A 19,393-nucleotide genomic window follows, 5' to 3' on the forward strand; every position below is an offset into this window, starting at 1 on the left:
AGCCTTCACTTCCCTTTGCAACACACAAACCACGGGGATGCAGTAAGAATATTGAATATAAAATGTAAAAGAAAATGATAATTATAAAAATAACATTTTTTTATAATGCTTAGGCTTTCTATGAAGGCACAGAAGGCCCTGACAGTTCCCCACTGCTAAACTGAAATTTCCTGGAGGCATTCATGTTTTTTTTTTTTTTTTTTTTTTTTGCACTAATGGTGGCTATGATGACATGTTGGAAATATAAACTGTTTGATTTCTTGCATGGTCTCTAAAATTGTGAAAAACAATGACAAAAAAGCACATTGTCCACTGCCCACATAACAGCAACAGCAACAGCAAGTCTCTTGGATTTCCACCACTATAAGGAGCTTGTTTCTCATCTGATTCACTCTGTTTTTACTATTTGTGTATGCAGTGTTTTTCAGACCCAATAAAGGAATAAAGAGCTGGAAGATACACAGCCTATATTGATTTGGCTAACTGATGAACCTCACAGTCATTCTTACCCAGAGAAATATATTCAAAATAATACGACCTGCTGAAGCGCATTCACCTGATGCACACTTAAAGGGTTAACTGAAACACGAGATGCGACTTGCTCTTTCTCTCCTCAAAGTTAAAACATACTACAGCGTGTGCTGAATTCCTTCCTTTCACAGTGTTGACATAGGTGGCTGTTCAACAGCTTTGAACATTCCTCCCTCCCCTCTTAGCGCTTGTAAAAATGTGTATGTTTGAACAGGGAGAGAGAGTGAGAGAAAAGGAGAGAGGGGTCAGTCACGTGAGACGGATATGTAGGCAGACAGCCCCGCATACCTGCTTAGTTTGCCTTCAGGAAAAGGCAAAAAACAAAAAAAAAACAACAGCAAGGAGACATGGAGGGACCGCGGAGAGAACATGGGAATAGGGAGGGATTTATCTGAGGCGCGGAGCACAGGAACCCGGCCGGGCAGTTGGCAAAACAGACACACAGGTAAGTAACTTTGTATGACTTTCCCTGAGTACTGCTGAGTTTGGTAAAGCAGAGACCGGTGTGACGGCCTGATCACAGGAAGAAAAGCAGCTATTGTTTTGCATTGAATAAACTGGTGGATCATACTGGAGGTACGTAATCGTTGCTGTTCATACAGAATTTGATCATTTAAAGTGTGAAACTATGTAGCTGCTCTGTCATTCTGTAGGGAACTTGTTATGTCAACGTGCATCTCACAATGAGAAACAATTCCTTCCCAATGTTGCTCATAGGAAAGTACTGCAGGAGCACACTGCTTCACTGACGACACCATGGAGGTTGTGACAACTTATTATGAGTAAGTCTGAATCTATCACTTTCCATGATATTGCTGAATTTCTTGATTACTCTGGAAAGAGGGAGACCAGTTTTAGAGTTCCTAAAGGGAGAAAAATCACTTACAGAGCAAGAACAATTTGTTTGCTCAAGATATAAAGTTACGAAATATGCCATATTGACCATATACCATTGTGACCTCAGTCATTGGATTTTTCGGACCAAAATGTAACTTTCTAGCACACATTGAATTTTGACAGCCCTTACTCCCCCCCCCCCACCTTAGCACTCTTCACCTTTACATCTACTGTCTCTGTAGTTGCCGATGGCCGGTGCCAGAGGGCAGCCTGGCACTCTCAGTGTCCCACAGTGCCCCTATACGTTTAACAGTTTTTGTCAAGCATATTTGACCTTGAGTCTTGTTTTGTTTGTGGTGCTGCTTCTCCATCTTTGATGATACACATTATTTTGACCCCCAGTTAACTTTTTCTCAGTAAATTATTAATGGAAAAGGCAGGCTGCTGAGGGTGAAGTTTCTGTGGGCTGCAGGCTTACAGAACCATTTCGTAAATGTCACATTGTTTGAGCCTGCTTAAAAAGGAATAGTACTCGTGTCAATACCATATACTGTAGCCTAATTTACACAAACTACTTAACATTTTGGTGTTAATTATCATTTACGTTGCTATGTGTTTCAATAACTTTATTATTTGCAGAGTTAGTTAAAACCCTTGGGAATTTGGCTCTGCACACTAAAAACATTTCATTAATCTGCTAGTCAGCAACCACATAGTTAAAAACTGCTGGGGAGACCAGAGACCTGAAGCCACGGCAGGCAATTACGTTTGGAATGGGATTTGGGCAGAGATTTGGGCAGAACGTAATGAATGGTGAGGACTGTTGCTGTGCGTGTCAATACTGCACGTACGGTAACTGAGCCGCTGCAGACGAGGAAACCCGTCGGCTTCCAGGCACAGCAGTGTATGAAATCGTCCAGTCTCACATGGAGATATTAAGGCAGTACTTTGGCCTAGCCTGTTCAGTTAAATCAGTTATTCGAAACGTTTGCATCGGCGATTGCTGCAGCCGACAGTTTCCATAACAAACCTTGCTGTACTGCCGGGAAAATGAGGCTGAGTCCCGGCTTCCTTGAGGTGCAAACTGCATCCGATGGGGATCGCGCCGTCCTTTCGCTTTCAAACATCGGCCAGCCCGATGCACCACTTCATTATGTTGCGGTAAGAAGAAGCTATATTTGAACGCGTATTGCTGAAAAGGGCGATCTGGATCAAGTTGGTTTCATGATAACAGGGGCACTGTTACCAAAGCATTGGACATAACTGCTTACCACGTAGCCAGTGCTGTTAGGGAAGAAGAGCAGTCTTATGTAACAGTTGATGCAGTCGCTCCGAATGAACAGTAAACGAGACCGTACTGAACGGGTGTGCAGCGTTTGCGTGAGGGCGAGAGGAGCAAAGAAAGCCCTTGTGTTGTTAGCAGGATACTGTAAATTTGAAAATAATGCCAGAGTGCGCCATGTTTTTCTCACAAATGACTCAACGGCCAGGGGTTCTGTGATCTTACGAGCAAACTTTAGACGCACATAGCTAGAAATTGCTACATTGTATACGCTGTTACCGTTTGTGCCGCGCCAGTGAAATTACATATATATCCTGATAATTCCATGGTCCTGGGTGTTCTGCGATGACACGGCATATATTATGTTACAATAATATACTTTTAGACACAGTTTTGTCACATCTTATTGAATTATAAAGGGTGTTGTTGGGTCGTAGGGAGTGTGACAGAAGTAGCGTAGTGTTTCCAAAAAGGCACTTCACAGTAGTCATTAATTGCATCACCCCGGTCACGGCTACAACGGGAAGTGATTCTTGACTGCAGGGAAGACGGGTGTGAAAGTGCCTCAGTCAGGCCCTGCTGATTGATGACGACACTATTTTGCTGAGCGCAGTCTGTTTCAGACCTTGGCCAGGTTCACAAGAACAAACGACGGGCAGTGTGTCTGTGAGACGTCACCTGATATCACGTGTTCTGTTTGAAAACTGTAACCAGAAGCTGTTATTTTAGGTTATAGAACATCACCATCGTCACATGACGACGGCTTCTCAATAGTTCGATTATGATTGCTGAAGGTATGCATGAGGCTGAAACGCGACTCTAGCACAGTGGTTCTCAACCGGTGTGCCGTGAGGCAAAGTGAAGTGTGCCGTGGAATTTTGAGGAACCCAATGCGTTATGTGTGTGACATTCTTCGCAATCGATAACCAACTTTAAGTTGAATGTGCCTTGACATTCTGGTTTGACCTTTGATGTGCCTTAGCCCCAAAAAGGTTGAAAACCTCTGCACATTGCTCTGACGACTTTAGCATGACTTCACTTTATTCCTTTTAAATGATGGGTCTGCCCAACATGCATTGCAAGCATAATTACTGCTCACATGTAATTATCTGCTTTACATAATTAACCGCCATATGGACCTGTCCAACATAATTCATCAATACCACAACACTTCTGTAATTATGAGTATTACCCACATTACTAAGCACAGGACTCAAACCTTCTGCTGTAAAGTGTAGTACGAACTTTATCGTCATAAAACAACGTGACAAAAGTGCCGTTAGGCGCGTTCATTCACCATCATTTTCGTTGTGCTTGCAGAGCGCTGCGCCAGCAGTCCTCCAATATTGCAGTGTTATTGAGCGCTCTGTGAGGTTGTCCAATAATAGCAGCAATTGAGTATAGAGACCAAAAATAACCTATGCAACCGTAACGTGACTCTATCCGCACGGACGATAGAAACTCACCGAACTCCTGTGTCACCTTCATCAAGTCGCATAGCCTGGTGATGAACTCTCATTTGGAAGCAGGCAGCGCACATAAGTGGCACTATTTTAAACATAAGGAGGGGGACTGTCTTTTTATGAATGAGTTACTCCATAGATGTGTCACCTGCCAAGATGTGGCGGAGGAATGGTGAGGAGTGATGGTCTGTCTTGGGAATTCTAAGACTTATTTGCATGTTTGTGTTTTGTTCTAATTCCCTTTTATACTATGATCAACTTATGATGTTAGTTAAGATTTAAGAATCCAAATACGGAAGTAGGGTAACATTAAAGACAGTGAAGTTTTCATTTATAGTGGAACCAGCCAAACGACTAAAATGTTTGTTGAACTTACTCGAAGGCTGGCATATAACTACAAATGACATTGCACTATAGGCTGCTCTGCCGTAAACCTATATAATTTAGGCAATGTGTAATTATGGAGCAGCATGTATCCGTAATTTATAGTTCCAGTATCAAAGTGTGCTGTCATGCAAAAATTGGTGTTACATAGTTTCCAGCTTCGGACATGGTTTCACACGACTGTTGCGCAACCTTACCTTACCTAATTGACTTTGTCGTAATAGATCACGCATTTTAATTGTCATCTATTAGTTTAAGGAGGTGCGTACTATGAACTGTCGCTCTAGTAAATGCAAACAATACACACTGTATGGGTAGACCACTGATATAGAAGAGAAATAAATTCCGTTTCCTTGGAAACCAAAGGCTGGATAGCGAAATCAACAACCACCATTTTCCAGACGGGCGGTGAGCAAAGTGTGTTTCACCATAATATTTATGCCATTTTATTTTAACATGAAGGTACCTAGCCGGAGAATGGATAAGGTATCCTTTAGTCTCTGTATTCCGACGTATCTTTACTCGATTGATAAAAATTACAGGTTGATTGCATGAAATGCTAATTACCCACTACATGGTCATTCTACATGTACACCGTGCTTTGCTTTTTGCCAAATCGAATATTTGAATGTAAATTGCCTTGGTTTGCGACTATGTCCTAATTTAAGTGTAAGTATTGTTGTAATGAAAAACGTGTTTTGATTAATTTGAACTGTGTTATAGGTATTCAGGATTTTTAGTTAATTGCCACAGGCTCTCGTAGGGAATTCAGTGAGTAGGATTAGGAGCGAATTCAGTCGTGCTTTCAGTTTGAATTGTTCATGTACGTGTCATAGTTAGGACAACTTTAAATCTTTGCTATTTGAAAAGAAACCGAATGGCACCGGTACAGGTTGCATGTACTACAAGGCAAAGACGCTGCGTCTATCAGTTGTGGAATGCTGATCAGACGTGAACCATTTGCAATGAATGAATGAATGGTATTCACCCACCTCGTGGGTAATGCTTCTAGTCTGAACCTGTATGAAGTGGTCCGTGTTATGAAATGGCAGGTGTGTCTAGGCGTAAGTGTTCCTTAGGTTGAGTAGCGTAGATGCAAATGCAAAAACAATTTCTTTCACCGGAAATGTTTGGGCTTACAAAATTACTTTGTACTTCAAAAGGGTGGCCAATTCATCAACAGGTAAACAGCATTATTTCAGGGAACATTGACAGTTTGTCCATAGGGGAAGTTACGCACTGTCCACATGAGTCCAGCCCATAGTTTTGCTTTCGCATGATTTGTATAGATGATCTGTCTCTTTTTTTTCCTCTGTAAGTCACACCCTGTACCTTCTCCTTCTCCTTCTGTGCGCTTGTCTTTTATTACTGTATTCATCTCATCAGCTCAGGGAGAAAATACATGGTGAATTACAGGTTCTGCAGCACTACACAGTGTCTTCTAAAAGCATCAGGGAGCCGCTAATACAGTTGGAACTGTGTAATTGTACAAGTTTTACAGCTGTAGGACTGGCTTTGTAATAACTGTTTTATTGTTATCGTTTTTTGTGATTCGAAAACAATATTGTCCAAACCTTAATATTGGTAACTGAACTTGAATTAACTGAAATATAATAAAGCCAGGCTTAACAAACAATTAATTAAGAAAAGCCCTTAAGTTGTGGTGAAGTTCTTACTGTTTGTTAGATGTGTCTTTTATTTTGAAAGTTTTGCCTTTTCAGAACAGTTTATACTTTTCTCAGCTAACCCAGAGAGCTAGGGAGGAGAGAGCCAATGGGAAGCTGTTGCTAGGCGGAAGGGTTTGAGGGAATGAGAGGAAAGTTGCACATGGTCTGTACACAGTAGCCAACTCTTCCACTCTCCTGCTCCCTCCCTTCTTTTCCGGGAGTGTGCAGACAGGGGCTGCAGACTGTCTCACAGTAAATGGTAAGTGGGTGAGGGGAGACATCTTCCTAGCAGTGATATATGTAGACATCAGTCTGTAGTTATGAATTTCTGGAATCTGGTGGTGTTTGACAAACATGCTTCTGAACAGGAATGGCTGATAAAGACGTGAAACATGCTTATTTTGTGTCTGTATGGATGTGGCAAGTTTAAAGTTGTTTTTTTTTTTAACTGCCAGTGAAAGTTACACTGAATGGTTATTCTTATGTGTCAGTGAGTCTGAAAAAAGCTACTTGTGCTGCTGCTGTTGGTTGCTATACGATAGCATTTAACTGGGTAGGGGAATTTTGATTCTTAAGCTAATAAATCCTTGTCAATTTAAACTCTTGTGCTGAGTAAAATCATTTCAGTAGCACCAGACAAGCATTTTAAATCCTGAGAGTTGGAAAGATTTATTTTGGGTTTATCAGTTGTTCATACTGTAAGCAAAATGTTAGCAAATCTGTAATACACTGTTTATTCAGTTCATAATGACCATTTGTTTGTTTTACTAAAGAGTGTATTGCTTTACTTTGGGATGCATCATTCTAAGAATTTTTATTGTGACTTCCACCTCCTGCTCTTTAGTTTGGTTAACCTGAAAGGAATGTGTTTGCTTTTACTGCAGCCTCTATGTCGTAGATTAACTATGGTCATAAAAGACATTTTTCAGAAAAATGAAGCTGACAGATAACTGCACACAAGTGGAGACACCTGTTTGAGTTTGGTATGAAGATGGTAGATAAATTAGCAAGAGAGTAACACGGTTTCATTGATGACAGTATGCTGAAGCATTTGAAGCTTTTCACTTTCCTTACTGTAAAAACACTAACTGCACTTTAAAAAAAAAAAAAATGTACTTACTGATGTTTTTTGGATCTCCAGACAACTGTTTTTAACCATTAGACTTAAGTAGCAGCACAGTCCACAATTATTAAATTATTAAAAATATCAATTTCATATTGCAACCATTAGACTGCAATGTAAGATAAAGCAGTATGGTATCATCGAATTGAGTGTGATTTATACTTTTATACAATACGGCAGGAGATATCAGACCAGGTTTAAAGCAGCAGAACACTAGCTTTTCATGAAGCTGAGGAAATAGCTTTGCAAGTATGAAACCCTTCATGTAAAGAATAATACATTCTGCATGCTCACATACTTACATTACATATTCCTTTTTGTTTTTCGACATAACAGCGCTGTTCCTATTTCAGACGTGCTAAGTACTCATAGGCACGTCCCATTGAGGTAGTCTAATTTGCAATGAGGAGATGGGAGAGAGGAAATGAGAATGAGAAATCAGAGAGGAGATCTCTGATTCTGAAACAGTCTGTGGTTGGAGAACATTGTAAGGGATCGTGCATGGAACTATACCAACCATTAAGAGGACTGCTGTACCTCCTGTCCTTTGAAACATTCAGTAAAGTGTTTGCACAATTATGAGGGAGTTACGAGGTTCTAAGCAGCCTTAAAGCCGGATGTTTCTTCAGTAAGTGCGCTGGAGTGTACAGTAATATAAATGTATTCTGCAAAGTATGTGTGCTAGTGCAGGACTTTCCATTGACATTATGACATTCATATTTTATGGAAGCTGTTGTAGACAAAACAATGACAAGTATTATTGCGTCAGCAGACATTGCATCCAGACTTAGTGCAAAGGAATTGAATTATCAGTGGGTTGGTTCTCTATTTCAGGAACATCTCATTCCTCACTTCCTGAGGCCGGACCTCTCTGGAGGCCTCTGTCTGCCTTTTAGTATGTCTAAAAGTAACAGGAGACAGACAGGAAGTGAAAGGTTCAGTGACTGTTGCTGTATTCAGAAAGCGCATGACTAATCACTGATAGCACTGTATACGTTATGAGTAGGGAAGATGATGGAGAGTCATAAACACAATGCATTTAATGTCAATAATGATCTTGCCCATCTGTTGTGTACTTAGTCAATAATCTATAAATATGCGGTATGCATGTTAAAATGAATGCTGCAGTTCTGCGGGCGTACTTGCAGAGAACTGGTGAGTACAAGCATTGTATCTGACAATTTTTTCATATCTGGACTGAAATCTCTGAGATTTGAGTTGAGTGAATCTGAGGGGCCCTGCAGCATTTTTGTAAACTCTTCTTTTCCCCCCAAATCCCCTGACAGGTCCCAATTGATGGATTCTGACATGGACTATGAGAGGCCAAATGTCGAGACTATCAAGTGCGTGGTGGTGGGGGACAACGCTGTGGGAAAGACCCGGCTCATCTGCGCTCGGGCCTGCAACGCCACACTCACCCAGTACCAGCTGCTCGCCACGCACGTGCCCACAGTCTGGGCCATCGACCAGTACCGTGTTTGCCAGGAGGTGAGTGACGTGGTGGGGATCAGCAGGGATGGATTGACACTAGCAGTTCCCTCACTGCCTGTCCTGTAACGGGAGTGGAGCTCCACTTCCTCAGTGGAGTAATGGGAGTCAATGCAGACAAAGGTGTTAATTGTGAAAAATGAGGAAAACATTTTGATGCATGCACACACTTACACTTAATCTCTGCCTTTGCAGCAATAACTCCTGCGAGATTGTTGACCTGTCAGTGGATAACTGAAAGTTGTCGCAGCAGTGTGGGATGATGCCGTGTCCACCATGTACGACCAAGAGACTCAATGTCTCTGAGCCGTGGGTGTGTAAAGCACAGCACGGATTCCATGCCTGAATTCCCCAGGAGCCTCTTGCAAAATCACCAATCTTTTCCTAAACTCAGCTGAACCTGTTATGTAAAAGAACGCAGGAGTTATTTCAGTGTGAAAGGACCTCGCTATCTGTAAGATGAAAAGCAGGCAGTGCTATCTGGAACAACCCTGTCAGAAAGAAATGAGCTCTTCAAGCTTGACAGCTCGTTTGGAAAGCCATAAGTCAAAGTCAAAATGACCTTCTCAGATGATTACTCTTCACAGCAGTTGATAATTAGTGCCTGATTACTGAGTTTAACTGTGATTTTGTGACTTCCCCTTGATTAGCTACAGTCACAAGACAACAGTCACAAGACTGGTCACCTCAAGAATGAATAAATAAGGTGGTCTTAAACAGAACCTGATTATCGTAGAACTAGGAGAGAGAAACACTTTGAATGAATTATTCACCTTGCCCAAATATGTGATCCTGGGTCAGGCCTATACAGTGTCTCTGGAATGGCATTTGCTGGCCAAATGTTGGTAATTGCAATTACATTCGCGTTTTTCATTAGTTTGACAAGGATTTCTGCCATGAAAATTTTTGAAAAGGTTGTTGTCAATATAGATGTGCATCTGCAGGGAAAGAGTGAGTGGATTGCTATGGTGCTAAGGAGTGTGGCCCCTTATAACCTCCAGCAGGGCATTTCCCCTCGACCCCAGTGGGTGCCCCAGAGTCCTTGCCATTTGTGTATACATTTCATTCGTAGGACTTTTCCTGCCTTTAACTCATTCACATTTACATGTATTCAGTTGGCAGATGCTCTTTCCAAAGCGACTTACAAATGAGTCGCAGTCATTTAAAGCAATTCAATTTTTTTTCTGTTTTTATCTCTGGTTGTTCATTCTTAGGAAGTCTTCTCTAAAGCACATTGGTGTATCTCTTGTCCTGGAACATAGTAAATGTCCAGTGCGTGTGATGCATAGCTTTGTCTGTCTGACCAGGTTTTGGAGCGGTCCAGGGATGTGGTGGACGATGTCAGCGTATCCCTGCGCCTCTGGGATACTTTCGGAGATCATCACAAGGACCGCCGCTTTGCATATGGCAGGTGTGCTCAGTGAACTGCATGTCTGTGTTCTGTTTCAGGTCAAGCCACGTGTCTGACCTGAACCACTCCTGATCTTGTCCTTCCCCTCTTTTTCCCCTCTCCCCGCTGCAGGTCAGACGTTGTGGTGCTGTGTTTCTCGATAGCCAACCCCAACTCCCTGCACCATGTGAAGACCATGTGGTATCCGGAGATCAAGCACTTCTGCCCACGCGCCCCTGTCATTCTGGTTGGCTGCCAGCTGGACCTGCGCTACGCCGACCTGGAAGCTGTGAACAGGGCACGGCGCCCCCTGGCAAGGTGAGCGGGCATCGCTTCATTCAGAGGTCACTGCAAGTTCAGAGCTCAGAATAAACACATCTGAGTCACTGAAGCAAACTAAAGATACCACTTCCCAATGACTGTGCTCTGTTGAAGTAATAGAGCTTTCAAAGTAGTATTGTGCAGAAAATGAAATAACATCATGCAGGCCATCATATCATCCTCTCAAATCATCAGCATTACTTTTAGTAGAAACTAATTAGCAAAAATGCAGTTCAATTTACTGAGATGACTGTGATCTAATAGATATTTAGTATCTGTAATTATGAGTGTATTGCTTTGCCATTTTTAAACTGCAAACCATTGTATTTCGTTTAGAGAGGCGTTTACAAAACCTTTCTCCTGTGTGTTGTTTTCATCCTCTGGCACCCCAGACCCATTAAGTCCAATGAGATCCTGGCACCAGAGAAGGGTCGTGAGGTGGCCAAGGAGCTGGGCGTGCCCTATTACGAGACCAGCGTTGTGGCACAGTTTGGGGTGAAGGACGTGTTTGACAATGCAATCCGCGCCGCCCTCATCTCACGCCGGCACCTGCAGTTCTGGAAGTCGCACCTGCGCAACGTGCAGCGGCCCCTCCTGCAAGCGCCCTTCCTCCCGCCCAAGCCCCCGCCCCCCATCATCACCGTGCCCGCGCCCCCCTCCTCCACCGAGGAGCACCCGGGCCGGCTGCTGGAGGACCCGCTGTGCGCCGACGTCATCCTGGTCCTGCAGGAGCGCCAGCGCATCTTCGCCCACAAGATCTACCTGGCGACGGCCTCCTCCAAGTTCTACGACCTCTTCCTCATGGACCTCGGACCCGAGGAGGAGGAGGAGGAGGGGGCGAAGAAGGAGGAGGACGAGGGGCGGCCGCGCCGGGCCCCGCCCCTCTGTGGGCGGGAGCTGCTGATGCGGGCTGCCAGTTTCGACGTGTGCGAGAGCAGCGAAGGGGGAGGCGACCGGGCCAGCCTGCGGGCCTGCACCAGCGACGGCACCCTGAAAGGGGGCGGCTCGGAGGGGGCCCGACGGGGCAGGCTGCTGTCCTCCTGGAGCCGGGCCTTCGTCAGCATCCAGGAGGAGCTGGTGGACGACCCGGTCACCTACAGCCCCCGGCTGATGACGGTGGTGCGCCTGGACCCCTCGGTGCAGCTGGGGCCCTTCCGCGCCGTGCTGCGCTACCTGTACACGGGCCAGCTGGACGAGCGTGAGAAGGAGCTGATGCACATCGCACACATCGCCGAGCTGCTGGAGGTCTTCGACCTGCGCATGATGGTGGCCAACATCCTCAACAACGAGGCCTTCATGAACCAGGAGATCACCAAAGCCTTCCACGTGCGCCGCACCAACCGCGTCAAGGAATGTCTGGCCAAGGGCACCTTCTCAGGTGAGAAGCACTCACATACACACATACAGACACACACACACACACACACAGCCTGCGGGGAGAGTGTTTGTCCAGGTCACAGAGGTCAGAAGTTTGCAGAATTTGTCAGAAGTGGGCAGAGTTGGCAGAAATTAAATTATACCAGTACATTTTATGCTTATCTCAAACAGTGGACTTGACCTTATCATCAAATATGCAGTAGCAGGAACAAGATGATCTGTACCTTTCTCTAAAATCTGTAAAATCAGATTCACTTTGCCATTGCTATAATACAGTAATGAAAGTGTAATGAAAATATTAAAATGTATTTCCAAAGAATATAAATGAACATGTAGATGTTCACAGTTGTATCAACACTATGTGCACATACACTTTCATGTTCATTTCATATTTATTTTTCTTTTGGATTTATTAAGATAGACAGGCACTGTTGTGAACTGAGGGCAAAAATTGTGCTGGTGAGGTTGCTGACCAGTTTTTGCTTTTTAAATGGTAGGGTTCAAGATAAAGTACAGCCTGCTGATTTTTAAGAGAGGATGATAGTTCAGATTTCTTGTTCCAATGCTTTTTGCATTGGCTTTTATCTGAATAAATAGAGATTTGTCTTGATATTTAGCCCCATGGAAATGATCTCAGGAATGCACAGTTCTTTTCTGGCTCTTGAGTACACTCACACACTCAATATCCTCTATCCATCTGTCAATAAATATTATTCCCAAAAAAGTTGATCTTCTGAGGCAGTTCTACAAGACAAATGTAATGAGGGTTATTGATGGCTTAACTGAGTTTCTGAGGAACATTCCTTGGAAGCTCCCATGCTATACCAAAGGGTACTTTTGTGCTTTTTGGTAGCATTAACATGCATCAAGCGAAATAGAATATATGAAGGCGTGGGCACATGACCCTCAGGTGTGAGTTGTTAGCTGTAATATTTGATAGCTTTCAGAAAATAATTACGGTTTTCCACGGAGGGTTGCCGGTGGTCCGGGTGGGTGGAATGGAGTGGAATGTATGTACAGTATTATCCATGGTACTTACATGGTGTTTACTAATGATAAATGAGAATGCTAAAATGCAAGAACACTCACGCGTTGCTTTCTAAAGAGCTTTAACACCTCCTCACATGCAATACAAACCACCTACTGAAGTCTTCATTGTGGTGTAATTTTCAGGTTATATAAATTGAAGTCTCTCCAGTAATAAGAGGCATCGACCATGCAGGCTCAAACAGCCTCAGCACTGTGGAGAAAGAGAAGAGCTTTTGAAGGCTTGAAGCGATGGCGTACACCCTCACCAGTGACTTAGCGGTTCTGCGCCCATTATGTAATGACCGTGAGAGCAGGATGTGGAGGGGTGCGTGACTGAGCGGCTGGGTGTCTGTGTTTCAGATGTGGTGTTCAAATTGGATGATGGCACCATCCTGGCCCACAAGCCCCTGCTCATCTCCAGCTGTGACTGGATGGCGGCTATGTTTGGGGGGCCCTTCGTGGAGAGCTGCACCAAAGAGGTGGGTGTCTATAGACCTACAGGTTCTGATGCTGGATAGGGAAAACATAAACCCTGGGTATTCTGTCAGTCCTGGTTGGCAAGACACATTCCATGTCATTTAGACTGCTATATAAGTCTTAGGCATGATGTGTATGTCTGCTGTGTGCCTGCCAGCATGGCAGTATAGCATAGTGGTATAAGGAGCAGAGCTGCTAAATGAAAGGTTGCTGGTTTGATTCCCCGCTGGGGCACTGCTGCTGTGTTCTCAGGCAAGGAAGTTAACCCAGAGTTGCCTCAGTAAATATCCAGCTGTATAAATGGATAATCATGTAACAAGTCACTCTGGACAAGAGTGCTTGCTAAATGCCAATAATGTAATGTATTGTAATGTATGTGCATTATGTGTGTGATTCTCAGGTGCTGTTCCCAAACACCACGCGCAGCTGCATGCGGGCGGTGCTGGAGTACCTGTACACTGGACGCTTCTGTTCACGGCCTGACCTGGACGCCATGGAGCTCATCGTCCTGGCCAACCGTCTCTGCCTGCCTCATCTGGTGGCCCTCACAGGTAGACCCCTCCCCACTCTGAGCCAATTATCCTGAGCTACATCCACCAAATGTGACAGAGGAAAACCTCTAAACTCTTTTAGATCCAAACATGAATATGAAATGTCTCCGGCACAGACTGTCTGTGCTCTGATTAGATTGTGTACCTCCACGTTTATAGCTTAGCTCAGGGAATGTGGGCACAAGTACATCTGAGACAAGGCAGGATTCAGTGTGGTTGCCTGGAGACAGAGCTTAAGATATGAATGTCTTTGTGAAACGCAGTGAGAGGAGTGTGTGTCTGGCAGTGTGTGTTGACCAGACTCTTTATTTCAGAGCTGTACACGGTCACAGTACTAATGGAAGCTGCTATGATGGGGGCTGATATTGATGGGGACGTGCTGGTATACCTCGAGATGGCTCAGGTATTACATTGCACTATATTGCATTACATGCAATTATGAGGGCGACTGTCTTGAGAGAAAGAGCAGGTCTGCATTGGGCTCTTCACATACAGTAATAATGAGTGTGTTTCAAGATAACAGGCCACTTTGGCCAATTCGATGGCCCTCCATGGCCAACAAATTCCCTTTCTTTGTACAGAAAGGGGTGCTGCTGTAGCGTGCTGTTTGGTATTCCACTCAGACAACAGTACCTGCACAGTGCTCTTGAGAGGGGTCATGTGGGATAATTTTTAATGCCTCACTGCCATTGCTGACTCGCACTCTTGTAACAAGCCAAGCTAAAATAATAAAACTGCAGGGAGGCAGATTGGACTGTAATCTTGCACTTTCTGCTTTCTTTTAGAACTCAGCTAGGACCATGGGTCATTATGTAAAATACCTTAGCAAACACAATTGTATTGCATTTGCAGCCGAGACTTATTTCAAGCACCCTGCAGCATGTGTTTCATTGAAGTGTATGTGAGTGCTGCTGATACTACTGCACATCACTTTAAGGCTATTTATGCATTTTGAAATGAATCGGTAACTGAAAAACAAGGGCAAGCCACTTGTGCTTTTCCACCACATTGTCTTTTTGACAACCATGTGACCGTTCTCCTCCTTCCCTTGGCAGTTTCACTGTGCCCATCAGCTCACTAACTGGTGCCTTCATCACATCTGCACCAACTACAACAGCGTGTGCCGCAAGTTCCCTCGAGACATGAAGGCCAAGTCCACAGGTACATGCCCCTGCTCCGCAGTCACAGAGAACGGACAGATAAGCTGTCCTCATGGGTTGATGAAAAGACATAGTTGTGTTTTCTGCATTTCCTCATTTTAGCTGCCTGTGTCTTACATTACAATTCATTATTGTCCTTTAGCTCTTATCCAGAGCGACTTACATAGGTTACAATTTTATCCATTTATACAGCTGGGTATTTACATGAGACAATTGTGGGTTAATTACCTTGCCCAAGGGTACAGGGCTAGTGCCCCAGTGGGGAATTGAACCTACAACTTTGCAGTTACAGGCTCTGCTCACTACCTCTATGCCACATTGCCGTCTTAAACCCATCTTGCTGTGTCGCTCTTCCAGAGAACCAGGACTACTTTGAGAAGCACCGCTGGCCGCCGGTGTGGTACCTGAAGGAGGACGATCACTACCAGAGAGCACGCAAGGAGCGAGAGAAGGAAGACTACCTGTACCAGAAAAGACAGTGCAAGCGAAAGTGGCTCTTCTGGAACTTCCCCTCCTCCCCCTCCTCCAATCCCTCCTCCTCTGGTTCCTCGGCTATTGTCTGAGCAGCTTTCCAGGGAGCGGCTCCACATGCTTTTGGAATTACAGAGGGAAGGGGCTGGAGTGTGAAGCTTCAGCAGCGTTGACTGGACAGGCCCAGCTCAATCAGGTCTGCTCTCCCCAGGCTGCATCGTGGGTCTGCAGCAGAGTTATGCTTTCCCAGGCCTGGGGGAGCTCCCGGCTGTGAAGGGGACAGCAGTGGCATAAGGGTCCTTTGCTTCATTTTTTGTTGCCTAGTATTTATGGCCTACTGCTGCACAGTTTTACAGAGCACAGAGGTGTTTATAAATCCTCAGACTTTGCCTGCGTCTTCAGAGTCCGGGAGCCAACAGCTATCTGTTTGACACCCTGTTTGCAGGAGGTGCGGTTAGCGCTGATGCTGATGACAGTAAGTTGTTGCTATTCTTGCATCCACCACCAGAGGGCAAACTGAATTCTTTTTAACCCAGGAAAGTTTGCATGGTGGCTTGTAAGCATCTACATACATGAAAATGAAAACGAAAAGCTTATCGGCTGCAGCAGAACAAACAGCAAAGACAACCAACCAGCAAACAGACATCAAAACAAATCTCAGTGGCTCAAGACTTTTTTTTCAGAATACACCAACTAAAACACAGCTCCCTCTCCAAGATTGTCATTGTCTTAGCTGCTGATCAACTAGTGGACCTCAAGGAAACCCACATATGTACACTGTAAAATTCAAGCTAAATGGATGTAATTGGTCCAAGACTCCAGTTGGAGGTCTGATGTATTAGCCTACACGTTATGTGTGAGATGTAGCGGTGTTTAGGATACCCTCTACCCTGTTGAACAATGGTCTGGGGCACTGAATAGATTTTGAAAGAAATTCCAGAAGCGTTGAATTCTGTACTGTGGTTGTAATGTTCCTGTACATGTGGGTGTTTTGTGTTAAGTGGTGGCTCTGGTGTTGAAGTGGAGGCTTGAGTGCCCATGCATGTGTCTTGAAATCCGTGTCACCTTGCCAGAAAAGGGCTTCATTCAGTAATGTGGCAAGTCACACATGCTCTGCACAAGAGTGTTGCAGGCTGGTTTATAGTCTAGAGGGAACGTCTGTCACATGTCAGCCTTTACTTGTAATTTCACTGGAAACGAATCCAACTTGTGTTTCTGTGTAGAAACAGTGGAATGTTTCTTTAAATATGCTTTGCACTATGAGATCAGGTTTGTTTTTTAAAAGCTGCAAAATGTATTCTCTCAAGGCTTGTCCAACGTAACTCTTTATCTGTCATGGACTGCATAGCTTTAATGTGCAGGTGTAATTGGCAAACAGCACTCTCAGCAGGAACATCATTCTTCTGTGCTAATAACATTCTAAAATAGACGAGCGAAAAAAAATAAGGTCGTCCTGGGACAGTGTTTTTCCAAAGTAGTGGCTAAATATGAGGAAGGTCTCTGATTGGTTATTCTGGGAGGGTTCTCCCAGCTGGACCTGTACTGTGTGAAGGAAAAAGCAACCAAAAGTGCATCCCTTTGGAGGTTGAATGTTTTTAAAAAGTACAGGTTTCGTTGTGTGTCATCGGCAGCGTCACGGGTGCGCACACAGAGGGCTGTTTTGTGCTCTCTTCGTCACCCTCCTCTTCCTCAACTGCCTCAATGTACACCTCTGGCAGGACCCATCTCAGACGGGCAGGTTCACTTTAGAGCCCTGGTGAGCACCCACGTCAGAAAACCAGATAGCCCTCAAGCCTCAACAGTACGTAATGCCAAGAGCATGCTGTAGGTAGCCCCTGTGAGCACCATCTACACTGAGACAGGGAGACGCAGTAGGACCACCAGGGCATTCCAGAATGAGCAAATCCTTCAGAATGTGGGAATTCTAGAATGTGTTTTGGCAATTCAATGGCAGTTTGCTCACTATGTGGTTAATGAGGTTAAATGAAGTATATTGTATTTTTTTCCAAAATATTTTCTGTGATCTTCTCAGCTGTCTTGGAAAGAAGGTCTTTAGTCACATAGTGGTTTATGAATGATGTACACATCAGATGCTGTTGGCCTGTACAGCAGTAGCACTGCAGTACTGGGCTACTGTTTTTCTCATAATTACTATTGGTTATTTAGATCTGTGGTTTAATCACCTGTTTTTTTTAAGCCTGAAGGCTCTTCCTAAGTCTTATGTTGCCATGCAGTGTTTGTCATACTATAGGCAGTTGCCTACAAAGCTAGTGAAAAGTAGGTAAAAATAAGAAGAAAAATACATACACATACCTGACGTATACTCTAACAACCATACTTGATGTGTTAGTCACATCTATTTGAAATGGTAACGTTTTGTGCTTGTAATAAAAAATAATACAATGTTCCCTGTTTTAATATAGTCGGTAGGAAACACTCCCTGGCATCGTGTATGCACATGCACACAAACATGAATTGCATTTCCATGCACGTAATGACACATTTATGAAGTGCGCAGGAAGACCTTTTACTTAAATGCTATGAATTTCCTCCGTCAGCAAAATCAACACGCTACCTGGAAATGTGATTGCTTGACTGCTCAAAAAGCAAACGTAGAATGCATGTGCAAGACTAAACTAGTGAAATTTAAGTTAGTTAGGCGAAAGAAGAAAATGCATTTGTAAAAGGTATTGTTTTTAGATTAAAGGAAAAAAAACATAAAGGGAAATCTCTGGGTTCAGTGAAGTGTTTTATGCTGCAAAGTTGGTGGTTTGGGAGAACATGGAGCAGTGTGTAAGAGGTGCAATTCATTAGTCATCAAGCAGCTTGAATTAAATTTAGTGTTGACAGCACTGTGACAAGTGTTATTTCAGTGTAGTCTCTCTCAGCACTGCAGTGATCAGTGCTGTAATAACTCTCCCCCTTTTTTGTAGTGAAGGTTTTGCTGTATCACCATGCCAGGTGGCATACTATCACAACCAAGGCCCAACTGAAAATCACCCCAGTCAGTAAGGCAAGTACAAGGGTGACAATCATCATGTAACACAATACGGAGAAATAAATTATATCAAATATATTTCATCGTCCAAATGGTTTAGTGCCATTAGTATTGGCAGTGTGCAAACAGAACGTAACAAAAAATGTAGTTACCGTGAGATTTGTGGATGTAATCTTGCATTGATCTCTGCATTTAGAATCCATTCCTTTCATACAGGATGTATCTGGTCACGATGCACCTGGATGGGTTCTCTCAGTGACTACAATTAAACTTCTGCTGATGCACTGCATGAGACAGAACACCTCATGCCTTAATGTATGGTATGTATAATGGTGAATGTAGATGAAGTGTATATATGTGTATATGTACTCGATATGTGTACAGTATATACGTATATGTGTATGCACAAGAGTTGTGTATGTACATGTGTATGGTCATATGTACATCTTTTTGGATACATACATGCTGTGTGTATGACTCACAAATGCACCCACATGCTGTAAAACTATGCCTTTTTCAGCCCAGCCCACCACCGCCTCTTTCCTCTGATACAGTCGGCATGCCCCCATCAAATTAGTACAGGAAATCCCACTCTTAATTTCTGTTTCATGAATACAAATTCAGTCCTAGGAAAAATCGGTTTTCCACTTCATTAGAACTTATGACGGATTAGGTTTGTGGGTCTAAGCTTTAAAAGGAGGTGGATCTAATCAAAGACATTTAATACAGTCGTGGTTTCCTGACTGCTGGTAATGAACCCATAGTAGGTGAAAAAAAAAAAAAAAAAAACAAACAGTACTTATTACACAGTACTCATTATAAGAATAGATGCTAACTGATTCTG

At 43.7% G+C, this 19,393-nt stretch overlaps 1 protein-coding gene across 2 annotated transcripts; it reads left to right on the forward strand.

The window, feature by feature from the left end:
* Window positions 1-796: 796 nt before the first annotated feature.
* LOC118776434 (rho-related BTB domain-containing protein 2-like) lies at window positions 797-15,742 on the forward strand. Of its 2 annotated transcripts, XM_036526793.1 has the most exons (11): window positions 797-976; window positions 1,249-1,313; window positions 8,574-8,775; window positions 10,083-10,186; window positions 10,298-10,483; window positions 10,879-11,864; window positions 13,253-13,371; window positions 13,770-13,920; window positions 14,235-14,323; window positions 14,976-15,081; window positions 15,438-15,742. In XM_036526793.1, the coding sequence occupies exons 2-11, from the start codon at window positions 1,288-1,290 to the stop codon at window positions 15,641-15,643; spliced, it is 2,175 nt and encodes a 724-aa protein (XP_036382686.1). In that variant the 5' UTR covers window positions 797-976; window positions 1,249-1,287; the 3' UTR covers window positions 15,644-15,742. The 2 variants fall into 2 exon arrangements, with proteins under 2 accessions (XP_036382686.1, XP_036382685.1); XM_036526792.1 differs by lacking the exons at window positions 797-976; window positions 1,249-1,313 and adding an exon at window positions 2,230-2,529.
* The last annotated feature ends 3,651 nt before the right edge of the window (window positions 15,743-19,393 follow it).

This window comes from Megalops cyprinoides, chromosome 4 (genome assembly GCF_013368585.1).
Source record: "Megalops cyprinoides isolate fMegCyp1 chromosome 4, fMegCyp1.pri, whole genome shotgun sequence".
Classification (NCBI taxonomy): Eukaryota; Metazoa; Chordata; class Actinopteri; order Elopiformes; family Megalopidae; genus Megalops; species Megalops cyprinoides.